The sequence below is a fragment of the Bison bison genome, unplaced genomic scaffold (genome assembly GCF_000754665.1).
Source record: "Bison bison bison isolate TAMUID 2011002044 unplaced genomic scaffold, Bison_UMD1.0 scf7180017864118, whole genome shotgun sequence".
Lineage (NCBI taxonomy): Eukaryota > Metazoa > Chordata > Mammalia > Artiodactyla > Bovidae > Bison > Bison bison.
The window spans coordinates 4,486,813-4,501,911 of record NW_011494690.1 but is presented as its reverse complement, the minus strand read 5'-3'; the positions used below and the strand labels follow the sequence as shown (position 1 = coordinate 4,501,911).

General features: G+C 39.8%; 1 protein-coding gene across 1 annotated transcript in view; it reads right to left on the bottom strand.

Moving 5' to 3' along the window:
- FBN1 (fibrillin 1) overlaps window positions 1–15,099 on the bottom strand; it is a 268,138-nt gene that overhangs the window by 212,757 nt on the left and 40,282 nt on the right. The window contains exons 5-6 of the mRNA XM_010839558.1: window positions 5,806–5,901; window positions 2,369–2,464 (exon numbers count right to left, since the gene is read on the bottom strand). Of these exons, the coding sequence (XP_010837860.1) occupies window positions 2,369–2,464; window positions 5,806–5,901 (192 nt within the window). The remainder of the gene's footprint in view (window positions 1–2,368; window positions 2,465–5,805; window positions 5,902–15,099) is intronic.

Here is a 15,099-nt window from a genome sequence, read left to right as displayed (position 1 = left end):
GTTACTTTGCTAACAAAGGTCCATCTAGTCAAAGCTATGGTTTTTCCAGTAGTCATGTATGGATGTGAGAATTGGACCATAAAGAAGGCTGAGCACCCAAGAACTGGTGCTTTTGAACTGTGGTTTTAGAGAAGACTCTTGAAAGTCCGTTGGACTGCAAAGAGATCAAACCAGTCAATCCTAAAGGAAATCAGTCCTGAATATTCATTGGAAGGATTGATGCTGAAACTGAAGCTCCAATACTTTTGCCACCTGATGTGAAAAGTTGACTCATTAGAAAAGACCCCGATTCCAGGCAAGACTGAAGGCAGGAAGAGAAGAAGACCACAGAGGATGAGATGGTTAGATGGCATCACCAACTCAATGGACATGAGTTTGAGCAGGCTCCAGGAAATGGTGAAGGACAGGGAGGCCTGGCGTGCTACAGTCCATGGGGTCGCAAAGTTTCAGACATGACTGAGCTACTGAACAACAACAACAGCAATGATTAAAAAGAACCTTTTCCTCCCCATTCTCCACAACCACAAATGCCTGAAAATCTGCCATTCAAGGGTCAATTTGATTTAGATGACCACTGTGAAGTTTCTTTGGGGCCAACATGTATTTATACCTAAGTGCAAATTTTAGGATACCTTTTAGGATACATGGAGGAGAGCAGTTAAAGACACGCCAAAATTTGGAAATATCCCTAGTAAATATGCCAGTTTTCATGACTAGTTTAGCAACTTAATCCATTCACATCATTGCTTAATCTTGGTCAAAGAAATAACTGTAGTTGGTCAAATAGTTTTAGACTGTGTTCTCAATATCTATAACTATGGGTATCAGTATTCTTTGCCATAAATTCCTAGAGGTAAAATGCCCTGTAACTTCATTCTATCAGTGATTTTTCTAAAACAAATTAAGTCCACTTTTATCACTTGTCGAATTATTTTCACACATTGCTCAAGTTGCATGTTAAGAAGTTTTAATCTCAACAGTTTAAATCCTATATCATTGTCATTGAGTAAAATAATAAGGCCACAGAATGATACTGCCTAATCAAAACAGTTGTCTTTGTTACTCTTGAGACTATTAGCTATACATTAGCTCCAAGTCAATAAAAATACATCAAACTGTAAAAAAGAAGCAGTTTTAAAGAGGGACTCCAAAATGATGCCAAGTACAATGGAAAGGCCAAGAGTTCACAGTGTCTCATATATCTAGACCATGTGGTGGCCTTGTGAACAGAAATTCAATATAATTTATCCAGTAATAGTAGAGTTACTTGCTAAAACAGGAATTGCTACTTCATCAGCAAAGAACTGAATTTAGACAAACTCGTAAAAATGGAAATAGAAAACAATTTCTCACATACCACCCTCTACTCTTTGTTTTTAAATAACATATAGTCAACACTTGCAACTGAATCTTCACTTTCCATCTTAGAATAAAATGATCTTTATACAACTTTGGAGAAAAGTGATGATTGCAGTTTAAAATGTTCATGAATATTTTTCATAGGGTATTTTTCAAGAGTATTTTTGCCATTTGATATGAAATGAATCTCCTCAACCTTCACTATAAAACTAGGAATGATGAGACCGTGCCTATCAAGGTAGAGAAAGATGATCAACAAAGCAAAAGTCAGGGGATTGCACATCTACATATATCTCAATGTCATGTTTGCATGGATAGGTAGGCAAAGCAGGTAGAAATCTTTTTCAATTAAGAGCAGCAGTATACTTGAAAACAGAAAAGCCACATTCAAATTAAAGCTGCTTATTATATGTGTGTGTGTCCTTAGGCAGCTTCCTTGACCACCCAGAGCCTTGATCATCTCACACGGCAAAATGAGGATGAATATACACAACGTCAATGAGCCACAATGAGTACTGAATAAATCACAGCTGTGAAAGCACAGTTTCTCGGCAATTAATATTTCTAGTGAACTTTGAATGCTAAGCTTGTATGCCACTATAGCCAGTAGGTCCCAGGAGATCTTTAGGTGTAATTTTTGTTTCATTCTGGATGTTTCCCATTTCCACACAGTTGTTTTGTTTGGAGCCACTTCCCTAACTTACTAGGATAATAATGAGCTCAATCCTTACTCTATGGAAAATTTTCTTCTTTTAATCTTGATGCCAACTGGTACTTATGCATAGGCTCACTATTGAGTCCTGCAGTCCAGACAAGAATTACTGAACAACATGCAGAGGCTTGGGGCCACTCTCGTATCATCCTAGGAACCTTCCCAATGACAATTCAGAAACCTCATCAAAGCTCAGCAAAATTCACGAAGCAGCTGCAAGAAGGCAAATGCTTGCTGAAATCAATCATCACTTCAGCCACCAGAACATCTTTACGCCGATACATTTTAAAAAATTACCTCTTTCACACTGGGGTCCAGTAAAGCCGTAAGTGCACGCACATCGATTCGGGGCCACGCACCTGCCTCCGTTAAGACAGCCACTTTCACAGACGGCTGTAAAATAAGGAGAGAGAAGCTGAGAAACTTCACCTGAGTAGATGCTAATAAAGTAACACTGACTGTTCCCTGAAAGGACGACAATAAAAAAAAAAAATCTAAATAGTCACTGTGGTATTTGTTTTAAACATTTATTGTACAGTTCCAGTTTCCTGGATATCCCTCAGTCAACTCAGGTAAAACTACCTGGAATAGGTGTGTATATACCTGTGTTAATGTTGGCAGTTTCATTCTGGAAAACATCTGAGCAATGCTTTTCAGTTCCGTATCTACAATGGTGGTTTATAAGAGACAACCCTGAGGAGAACTGCATTTTACAAGCTGATTCTTTTGCTTATGATTTATGTTTCATTTCCAGACAGTTTTCATGAGGGAAAACACTGGCCATCTTTACAAAAATGCAGCATGTTAAATCACACTGCCAACGACAAAACACTACTATTAACTGCCAACGACAAAACACAAATACTGACACTCAGTAATTTATGTACCATAATGAAGATCCAAATGAGTGTTACAAGAGAATCTCTGGAAAATACTGGTAAGATAAGTCCAGAGATCCTTGAGGGAGGGACATTTTACTTGTCAAGAAAGACATTAAAATAAGACTTGAAAGCTCATTCCCTGAATAACTCTTCTCTGTACAACTTCCTGCAACTCACTCAAGCATAGCCTCTTCCTAGGCATCTTTATCCACAGGTGGTAGGCTGTCCCTGCCAAATTTGCCAGTCCCACCCACCCTTCAAAGCCCAGCTCAAACCTCACTCCTCCAAGAGGCTTCCCTAACACCTCCATTTACATCAATTCCCCCTTCATATATTCCCCGTACACTTTCCTATACCCTGTGGCAGTCATGCAGTTGAGCTACTCAGATCTCCTTCCAAGAAAACCTACTCTGAGGAGCTTAGTTGGCTGATCTGCTACTATGTTCATGCCAACAACCTGGTGGGGACCACTCAGCAACTAAAGCGTCGTGGAGACTGGACATTTCTGCCCATCATGAAGCTACTGTGATGGGCAGTCTTGATTCTGGACTCCCTATCAGCCTGACCAAAGCTTTCTTGGAGGTTGCGCTACAGTCTGAGTCTTCTTTTGCACAATTGTGATAGTCTTTCCTTCCCTCTCTCCTTGCACAGGGGTGTGATCTGCATCACAGTCTGAAGGTTAGGCTTTTCCCTAATAAATCTCTTGGGCATCTAATTCTATCTCAACATCCATTGGGATCAGTGTACTTGGACCGAGACAACCCATTACAGCCACAAGTCAAGGCAGTAGTCCATTTACCATCACAAAATTAGAGAGGTTTATGTATGTCCACTGTTCTAATTTGCTTCTTAATTTATAGTCAGGTAATAATTATGAGATTTTAAGCAGAAAAGAAATTTTGAGATTGCCTAAGCCAACCCTCCCAGTTTACAGATTAGGAAACTTCAGTCTAGGGAAGATTTTCGAAATCTACAGGTGTTACCTGAGTGCCTGTTGTACACTGGGCTCTGCCCCTCCAGGTGTATAAAAGGGAACAGGAGGATGACCGTGGCTCCTTCTGATCCCCTTTCTGAAAATGCCTTTAAATCCACCCCCATCCCACCATCTCTGGAGCCGCAGCCTTAGTACTAGTCTTCCTGCTTCCTGTTCCTTCTCCCTCAAGTTGAACCCCTGCAGTGTGGCCACAGAGATCTTCCTCATTGTAAACTGTTGTGAGTGAAGTATATAAGGCCAGTATTTCACAGCATTAAAAGCCTGGGCTGTGAAGTTAGACTGCATGGGTTCAAATCCCAACTCTGCTGATTACTCCCTGTATAGCTTTAGGCAAGTCACTGAAGTCCCTGTACCCCAGCATCTTCATTTCATGTAGGTATTAATAATAAAGGCCTCTTCCTGTAAGTGCTATTGTTATATCAAATGAGTTAATACATGTAGAGTCTGAATGTGTGCCGAGCATATGGTAAACAGAGTAAACAGCTCAATAGATGAATGTTGTTGGTTACTATTCTCTCACTTCCATCCCCTGCATGACTGCATGGTTCTATTTTGGATGAGAACATGTTTGGAGAAGCATAAAGGCTCTCCAAACCTGGCCCATGACTTCTATTCCAACCTTAGCTCCCTTCCCATCACTCCCCTCGGCACTTAAGTCCTAGCAATACCAAAGCCTGGCATCCCATGCTAGTCATGTTCTAGGCTTTGGCTTATGCTGAGCCAGCTGCCTAAAAGGCCCACCTCCCAACATCTGACAAAAGAACTCCTACCCGCCCCTTAACACTCAGCTAAAGGGTCTCCCAGGTAGGGAGGCTGTCCTACCTCTTCTCCCTCCACACTATTGCTGGGGGCTGTCAAAGATTTAACCCCCATTCTTACTTATATCATAGTGTACAGACATCAGGAGGGTATTAAATAAACTTTGGTTTACTTATCATAGCATTATTCATCATAGCAAATACATACACATGGGCAAAAATTGGAAACAACGTGAATAAATGTTCATCGTTAAGGATGCAATAAACAAACAGTAAAACCTCTATACAACAGACTATTATGCAACCATTAAAAAATATTTTTAAAACATTCAATAAAATGGAGCTAACTTCTAATAAAATATTAAGTAAAAAAGTTATATGAAAAGTTATGCATACAGTGAGAGCTCATGTACCAAATATGCATTAAAAGACTAGAAGATAACATCTGGAAAGGTGGGATTGTGGAAATTTTTACTTTTTATATATTTAAGCTTTTCAAATTTTCTTCAGGGTATTCTTAGTATAGTAAAAAATAAGTTCTTTAGAGGAATTTTCATCTCTGCAAAGCACTGGGACTGATACACAGTAGTCACACAATAAACAGTGTTTATGCCTAAACCAACACACTGAGCAGCAGTGTGAGAAGTGTTATAATAGCAGAGTCCAGACTAGGAAACTAGAGAGACGCAGACACCATTAACCAAGAAAAAGAACATGTTTGGGGAGAAAGACGAAGCTGAGTTTTGAAATACCTTATTGAGGATGCTACTCGAAAATCCAGGGGGAGATGCTGGGCAATCAAATGCAAGACATACATGTGGAATGAACAACAATTCTGCACCTTGGGTGGTGACTGCCAATCAGAAACGAGGTAAGCAGGGTGATGAAGGTAAATGAAAGAAAAATGAATCAAATAACCGGGTTACAAGGTTCTAATCAGAGACTTGATATTCTGTGTGTTGGGGAAGTGATCTGTTCACCTGTAAGAGTTACTGGGCACCTGTAAAAATGCCATATCCTAGGCAGTCAAAGAAAAGCCACCATCACTTATCTCTGTATTCTTTTTGTTAATGTAGGTTAACATCTACACAGTTTACTTACGTTGTCCACAGTGAGTCCCTATGTATCCTTTCTGGCACAGACAGTGATCATCACTGCAGCTACCTCCATTCATGCAGCGAATGTTACAATGTTGGACTTGAAAAGAAAGAAAAAAAGCACTGATTTATTTCTGCAACTTAAGTACATAGATCTCAACAGTTCACAGAAGTTGATCTGTAGTGATCTGAAGAGAAAATAAAATGGTTTATCAATAATCATAGATTTATGCAGAAATAACCTAATTGACAATGCTAAACATGTCATATTTTGTGTGCATAAAATCATTTACAGTTCAATGTAACTGTATCTTTCATACTGACTTTAAGAATGCTCAATGACTTCCCTAATTTAGCAGAACTTACCATTCAATGTCATTTCTGTAATTTACACCAAGAAAATAGCACCTTGAGGGACCAGACAAGGCAAGATTACAATAGCAATATTTTTCTTGTTAAAAGTTGCGGAGTCCCAGGTGGGTGGGCAGAAGACATTCAGAGTGACAATTTCCAAGAAAGATGTTAAAAGAAATTTAGGAGGCAGCAGAAAGAAGGGAAAAAAGACCTATAAGGGCACTTAATAACAAGACTGCATGATAATGAAGATAGCTGGACTTGGCTCAGAAAGAGCACCTTGTTTAAACTGTCACCTTAAACCACCTAAGACCTGCAGTGTCGTAAATCCACTCTTTATCACATTGTCACTTACAGAAGTGTGAGCGCTTCAACACCCAAGGCAGGAAGACCCCAGGCAGCAGGCTGACTTTGACTGAGACATGAGATGCTAGAGCTGGCCAGAGGGAAAGACGCCCGGGAGAGACAATGACAGCACAGCATATGCCCTTGACTCCTTCAGTGCCGAGGCTGTCCCTGTTTCAGTAATTCAAACACTTTCCAAATCCCAGGCTGTTTCTTAGTCCTCTAGAAATAATCAACTACCCTCCTTGGAGAAGACTAAAGGCTTGATTGAATTAATCATTCATCATTGTTGACACATCCCTATACAAGGAGGTCAGGATTGGGCCTGGAAATTTGGCTTACTCTGTCCTGTGGGAGTAAATTCCTAGAGAAAAAGCCTCAATAATTTCACGTAAAGAGAAGAGAACCCCTTTTTCTGTGTAAGAGCAGAAATCAGCTGCTTAGGCTTGCTCTTATGCTTAGCCTTTGCAGAGCACTGGGCCTCCATCTTCTCCCAGGAGCAGAGAGGAGGCTCCTCCCAGCAGGCTGCTTCTTCAGTACACTCTGCTAGGATGCTCAGTTCAGTATCACAAAGATGCTGCTGATTTCAGGAGAAAGGGCTATTTTTATAAAGAGCTACACAGTTCTCAGCACCACACAGGAAAAGGAAGGTGCCAGAACCCAATACACCCTATGCCCTCACAGAGTACCAAAGAGGTAAGTTGACAGTGATGCACCTTTTCAACAACATGCCATGTACATCCTAAAACACCATCAAAGGCGCCCATCTCTACTGTAACAAAAACGCCCTCCATCTCAGCATTTAAGGCCCTCTTCTGGATGGTCGTATGGGTCTTTCAGGGCTCCTTTGCCTACCCCTGAAGAAGTAAAGTGAAGTGAAATCACTCAGTTGTGTCTGACTCTTTGTGACCCCGTGGACTGTAGCCCACCAGGCTCCTCTATCCATGGGATTCTCCAGGCAAGAATACTGGAATGGGTTTCATTTCCTTCTCCAGGGGATCTTCCCAACCCAGGGATCAAACCCAGGTTGCCTGCATTGCAGGCAGACACTTTAACCTCTGAGCCACCAATGAAGTGGTGCCTACCCCTAATATGTTCCAATTAAACGCAGAGTTCCAAAAAAACAGCTAGAAGAGACAAGAAGGCCTTCTTCAGTGAAAAATGCCTTAATAATAGAAGAAAACGGCTAAAGCGGAAAGACTCGAGATCTCTTCAGGAAAATTGGAAACACCAAGGGACCATCCCACCCAAAGATGGGCACAATAAAGGATAAAAATGGTAGAGACCTAGTAGACGCTGAAGAGATCAAGAAGAGATGGAAACAATACAAGGAAGAACTATATTAAAAAAAGATCTTAATGAACCAGATTACTACGACAGTGAGGTTAGTCATCCAGAGTCAGATATTCTGGAATGCAAAGTCAAGTGGACCTTAGGAAGCACTGCTGTTAATAAAGCTAATGGATGTGATGAAATTCCAGCAGAACTATTCAAATCTCTAAATGATGATGTCATCAAGGTTTTGCATTCATTATGTCAGCAAATCTGGAAGACCCAGAGGTGGCCACAGGACTGGAAAAGGTCAACCCTCATCCCAATGCCCAAGAAGGGTAGTACCAAAGAATGTGCTAACCACCAGACAGTGGTACTCATCTCCCATGCTAGAAAGGTCATGCTTAAAATCTAGCATGCTAGGCTTCAGCATGATGCAAACCAAGAACTTCCAAAAGTCCAAGCTGGGTTTAGGAAAGGAAGAGGAACTAGAGATCAAATTGCCAACATACGCTGGATTATAGAGAAAGCAAGGGGATTTCAGAAAAACATCTATCTCTGTTTCATTGACTATGCTAAAGCCTTTGATTGTGTGGATCATGACAAACTGTGGAAAGCTCTTAGAGAGATGGGAATACCAGATCACCTACCTGTCTCCTGCGAAACCTGTATGTGGGTCAAGAAGCAACAATTAGCACCCTGTAAAGAACAACTGGGACTTCCCGGTGGCTCAGATGGTAAAGCCTCTGTCTACAATGTGGGAGACCCGGGTTCGATCCCTGGGTCAGGAAGATGCCCTGGAAAAGGAAATGGCAATCCACTCCAGTACTATTGCCTGGAAAATCCCATGGACAAAGGAGCCTGGTAGGCTACAGTCCATGGGGTCGCAAAGAGTCGGACACGACTGAGCGACTTCACATTCACATAGAACAACTGACTGGTTCAAGATCAAGAAAGAAGTGTGACAGAGCTGTCTCTTGTCACCCTGTTTGTTTAACCTATACGCTGAGCACATCATAAGAAATACTAGACTGGATGAGTTACAAGATGGAATCAAGATAGGCGGGAGAAATAACAACCTCAGATATGAGGATGATGCCACTCTAATGGCAGAAAGTGAATAGGAACTAAAGAGCCTCTTGATGAGGGTGAAGGAGGAGAGTGAAAGAGCCAGCTTAAGACTAAATAGTAAAAAAACTAAGATCATGGCATCTGGCCCCCTTCAGTTCAGTTCAGTTCAGTTCAGTCGCTTAGTCATGTCTGACTCTACGACCCCATGAATTGCAGCATGCCAGGCCTCCCTGTCCATCACCAACTTCAGGAGTTCACCCAAACTCATGTCCATCGAGTCGGTGATGCCATCCAGCCATCTCATCATCTGTCCTCCCCTTCTCCTCCTGCCCCAAATCCCTCCCAGCATCAGTCTTTTCCAATGAGTCAACTCTTCGCATGAGGTAGCCAAAGTATTGGACTTTCAGCTTTAGCATCAGTCCTTCCAAAGAACACCCAGGACTGATCTCCTTTAGATTGGACTGGTTGGATCTCTTTGCAACCCAAGGGACTCTCAAGAGTCTTCTCCAACACCACAGTTCAAAAGCATCAATTCTTCGGCCCCCTTACTGCATGACAAATAGAAGGGGAAAAGGTGGAAGGAGTGACAGATTTTCTCTTCTTGCCCTCCAAAATCACTGCGGACGGTTACTGCAGCGGTGAAATCAGGATGATTGCGTCTTGGCAGGAAAACGATGACAAACCTAGACAGTGTGCTGAAAAGCAGAGACATTACTCTGCCAACAAAGGTCCATATAGTCAAGGTCTTCCCAGTGGTCATGTACTGTTATGAGAGCTGGACCATAAAGAAGGCAGAACACCAAAGAATTGATGCCTTCAAACTGCAATGCTGGAGGACTCCTGAAAGTCCCACGGACAGCAAGGATATCAAACCAGTCAATCTTAAGAGAGATCAACCCTGAATATTCACTGGAAGGACTAATGTTGAAGCTGAAGCTCCAGTATTTGGTCATCTGATGTGAACAGACAACTCACTGGAAAAGTCCCTGATGCTGGGAATGATTGAGGAGAGAAAGAAAAGAGGGCATCAGATGATGACATGGCTGGATGGCATCACTGATGCAAAGAAAATGAACTTGGGCAAACTCCAGGAAATGGTGAGGGACAGGGAGGCCTGGCAAGCTGCTTTCCATGATGTTGCCAAAAGTCAGACATGACTGGACAACTGAACAATAACAACAACAATTTTTTCACAGGCTTCTTTATCAGTCATTCATTCACTCAACAAATATTTCGGAGTACCTACAAAGCGCTGTACCCAATACCTGGTACTACGTGCTAGTCTCTTCATGGAATCTCCTCTTTCATCCATCTTTTTGTCTTTGCCCTGAACTCTCAACCTCCAACATACAACTTACACAATGTTCTTACCAAATCCTGAAATCCTGTCTCCAAGATCCATGACAAATGTCTCTTCTTTCCTTTGATCTTTCCTGACTTCTATTTTCTCTTCCCTTCCCCACTAGATATGAACTCTCTTTCTTCTGACTCCAGAGTACTTTATACTTCTCTTCAGAAAGGTATGTTCTATAACAAACCTATTTTTAAGTTATTTCTCCTATCTGTAGCCAATTTGTTTAAAAACATCAAGCATCACAGGGTGGGGAGGGGGAAGCATCATGATAATTAATTATATCTCCATAAGTGCTCAGAGCATTCCCTGCCTGCTTGTAGGTGCTATATAAAACTCTGCCAAATTAATTTCTGTTTATTTAACTTGTGCTTCATGATAACGACACCACAAGCTATACTCAAACACAGAGACTGTGAAGTTGCCCATTGCGTCCTAAGCACGTACATAGCTCTGAGTGGGTTGCTATTAAAAATATTTTTATCTTTGTTTCCCCATATATAAAAGCAGAAATAACTTCTCTGTCAAAACATTGTTATAGAAATCAACCAACCCAGGAAACTGATTAAAACAGTTATTTTAGGCTCCTACAGTTCTATTAAAATGTCTTGGCCAAAATGTGTTTTCAAACTAAAAAACTATTTACAAGTATACAAAAGAAATGATTTGGTGAAAAACTTGGATAATATTCTAAGTAGGTCAGGAAAAGGTGTAAGTTGCTTTCAAATCTGAAGTTAAACTTAGCTTCATCCTATCTTAGCAAAACAGTGAGGATTGGGAAAAGCACAGGAAATGATGTCATCTGTCAAGCAGCAAAGGAACTCAACCCACAAACTGATTTCAATTAAAGTGGTTCATGCCAAGAGCTAATTTCCATTCCCACATGAGCAACAAAGCCATTTAGCTACTTTGAGATAAAAAAGCGAACAGTAGTTTAAACAGTGACTTTACATGAGTTTTTAAATTGAAAAACAGAATGAGTTCTTCTTTCTGGAAAGAATGATAAGTTTATATTTAAATGGAGTATAATAAAAACCTCCCTGATACGTTCTTATATGTTTTTTCTACCCTATCTTTCAGGTAAACTTTTTCCAGCATAAAATATTCTTTCTCCTTTAAAAAATAAAAGCCCTTGATCAGACTTGGGAAACAATAAGGCACGGTTAGTCCATCGGCCCAAATAGACCAGTGAACCATGTATCCTTAGGCCAGAGGAGCAAGCTCAGCAACCGACTGCTGTTGTTGCTCAGGTGCTAAGTCGTATCTTATTCTTGGCGACCCCCTGGACTGTAGTAAGCACGTCAGGCTCCCCTGTCCTCCACTATCTCTTGGAGTTTGCTCAAATTCATGTCCATTGATAATAGGATTTTAATCACCTGCTTTGCCACAAACATGTTTACCAAATTTGCATTCTTTGTGAGTCTTAGACCTTTAGGAGAAAAAGTATTTCCTTAATGGAAGGAGCACTCATTCAGGATTTCTGTGGGAAATAAAGGAACAAGATACGAAGTTTCACTATAGTTTAGAGAGTATACAAACTGGTTTTATTTGTGATTGAGTCCTGCCATTGATGCAAATTCTAAATTTACTCTAAGGTGACAAAAAATTCCAGATATGTGGCAATTAGGAGACCAAGTTCTATTTCTCTAGAAAAAGCCAAATGAAAAATAAGGGCTCCATTTGAACTCATAGGATGCTCTAAACACCTCAAGTTAGAATATATTCTTAAACTCAATCAGCGTTAAGACTTTACCAGAAACTAAAAGTACTAGGGGAGTTCAAATGCCTGTGCACAGGTCTGTGGCTGCCACATACATATAGCTCCAAGGAGAACTTCTCCTCCAAGATGGGTGGAAAGCCTCAAAGGGTTTCAAGTAAGGTTCAACATCCTAGAACTAACGAAAATGTTGCCATTAACCCTTATCCATAGAGAGTCCCAAACGAATTTTATATGTTCCAGTAGAGGTCAGTCATTTCAGTCATTCAACAAATATTTACGGAATGCCCTCCATTTGCCAGGCATCGGAAAGAGCAGAAGAAACTTTCTTTAGATTATAGCCCAGCACAAGTTAATTCTTAAGAACAATCAGCCCAAAGAGAGCAAAGTGAACACACTACTGGAACAGCAGAGATGCAGGGCTAGGTCTACACACCTCAGGTAATGGTTTTCTTTGGGATGCATTAGGTTGGGAATGATCCTAAAATTCTTCCATTATCTTGGCAGGCACAAGGGGCAGAAAGAACACTGGGAGCCATTTGCAAATAAGCATCTGTATGGTAACATATGATTTTAATTTAAGCCCTTGGAAAAGTACAAGACAAATAGCTAGACTAACTTCTGGACTCAAAACCTGAGAAAACAGTCCATAGGGGCAGCCAGAACCACTGCAGGACAAAAATGATTTTCACTGGGAGAAGCAATGACATTTTAAGTGCATAGTCTGTGGTGCCTAAAGACACACCAATTGGTAGAGCAACTTCACTAAGGTATGTCAAAACAAAACAAAAAACCTAGCAGAGCTGAAAAAGATACAAAGAAAGACAAGTTATATGATAGCAGTGATGAAGGCACTTCCATAGACAGTTAACTAGAAAGCAAAGAGTTCAATTGTTTCTACAGACAAATCTGAGCAGATTCCACCCAAGCTTCTTCTCTCTGTTCACATAAAACCCACGCTTTCCTGAAAAACCTTTCCAAGGTCACTTCTTCCAGACCAGCTACAATGCTACCTTCCCATCCTCTGAGTATGCTCATACTTACACTTTCAGCAATGGTTGCACCATACTTGCTCAAACTTGCTAACCCACTGCTCTACAATTGTTCCCCTGGGCTTCTTACATCCTTTAAGCTTGGATTCGGGTTGGGAGTACAAGTACCCCAAATTCTAAGTAAACTGAAATGAATTAAAAATGATAAAATCTTATCCAAACTAAAAGTGGTTCCAAACAGTAAAGATGTCAATCCTCTCCAAACTGACATACAGATTTAAAGCAGTTCTATCGAATTCCTAGAGAATATTTTTCTGTATATACAGACAAGATGAATCTAAAATTTATATGGAAAAGCAAAGGAACTAGAATAACAATTTTGAAAAAGAATAATTAAGTGGGAGGAATTAGTCTACTCAGTTTTGAAAACTTACCATAAGCTGCAGTAATCAAGACTGTACGATACTGGAGAAAGGACAGACAGATCAATGGAATAAAATAGAGACACCAAAAGTAGATGTATACAAATATACCCAACTGACTTTTTTGATAAAACTTAAAAAGTAATTCTACTGATGAAGGACAGCCTTTTTGGAAATATTAGGTTGGCCAAAAACTTCATATGGAAAAACCCAAATGAACTTTTTGGCCAACCCAATAAGTGGGCTGGAGGAATCAGACATTCACAGGTATCAACTACACCTAGACCTCAATGTAAATGTAACATTTAAAAAAAAAAAAAAAAAACTAGAGAAAATCTTCAGGATCTATGGCTCAGCAAAGAGTTCCTAGACTTGAGATCAAAAGCACAATTATTTTCCATTAAAGAAAAAATTGATAAATTGGACTCAAACATATTTTAAAACTTTTGCTCTGTTAGAAGATGAAGAGGAAGCTATAGAGTGAGAGAAAACGTCTGCAAATTACATAGCTGATTAAGGGCTAGGATTTAAAGTACACATAGAACTCTCAAAACACTAAATTAGAAAAGAATCCAATTAGAATCAAGGCAAAAGACGTGGAGAGACAACAGTTCACTCAAGAAGATATATGCAGGTGACAAATAAGCACAGGAAAAAAATAATAAACATTAGAAGCCAGTAGGAAAAAACGCAAATTAAAATTACAGTGATGTAATTACCACATACCCATCAGAACAGCTAGAATTGAAAACAGCAGCAACCCTGATAGCTGGTGATAATGCAAAGAAACTGGGTCATTCATACATTGCTGGTGAGAATGTAAAATGGTACAGTCACTCCAAAAACAGCTGGCTGTTTCTAGAAAAGCTAAATATATAACTACCATATAACCCAGCAATTGCATTTCTGGGCATTTATCCCAAAGAAATAGACTTACATTCACACAAAAACCTGTACATAAATGTTCATAGCAGCTTTGTTTGAATAACCAAAAACTAGAAGTAACCCAGATATCTTTTGATGGGTGAATGGCTATACAAACCTTACATTCATAGCATGTAAATTCATCAATAAAAGGGAACAAAGTACTGATACACAAAACAACCACAAAAGGATGAATTCCCAGAGAATTATGCTGAGTGAAAAAAGACAATTCCCAAAGGTTATATACTATGTGATTCCATCTATATAACATTCTTGAAATGACAAAATTATAGAAACAGAGAACAGATTAGTGGTTGCCAGGGTTAAGGAGGATGTAGGAGGAAACGGATAATGAGAGAAACATGAAGAATCCTGGTGGTGATGGCAACATTCTGTAGCTTGACTGTATCTATGTCAATAACTTGATTGTATTATAGTATCACAAGACATTAACATGAGGAAAACTGGGTAAAAGACACCCAGGATGGCTACGAAGTACGTCTTACAATTGAATGTGAATCTACCATTAACTCAAACTAGTAAGTTTAATTTTTTTAATCCTTTTAAGAAGCATAAAGAATAAAATAGAATGAGCATAAACTCAACTCAAAATTCTAAAATATGAAATTTAGGGAACACCTTTTATAATAATATACTGTATACTATTTAAAAAGATTATTATATTTATATATCTATATTATTTATTTTAGATATCTATTTTATATACTTTATCTATTTTACTTATCTATTGTACTTATATATATTTAAGGAGAGTGTGAGAAAATTCATGAATCACCCATGACAGGTCTTTATGAGAGTTAGAATTGCTCAGGATCCATCTCTGGCCTCA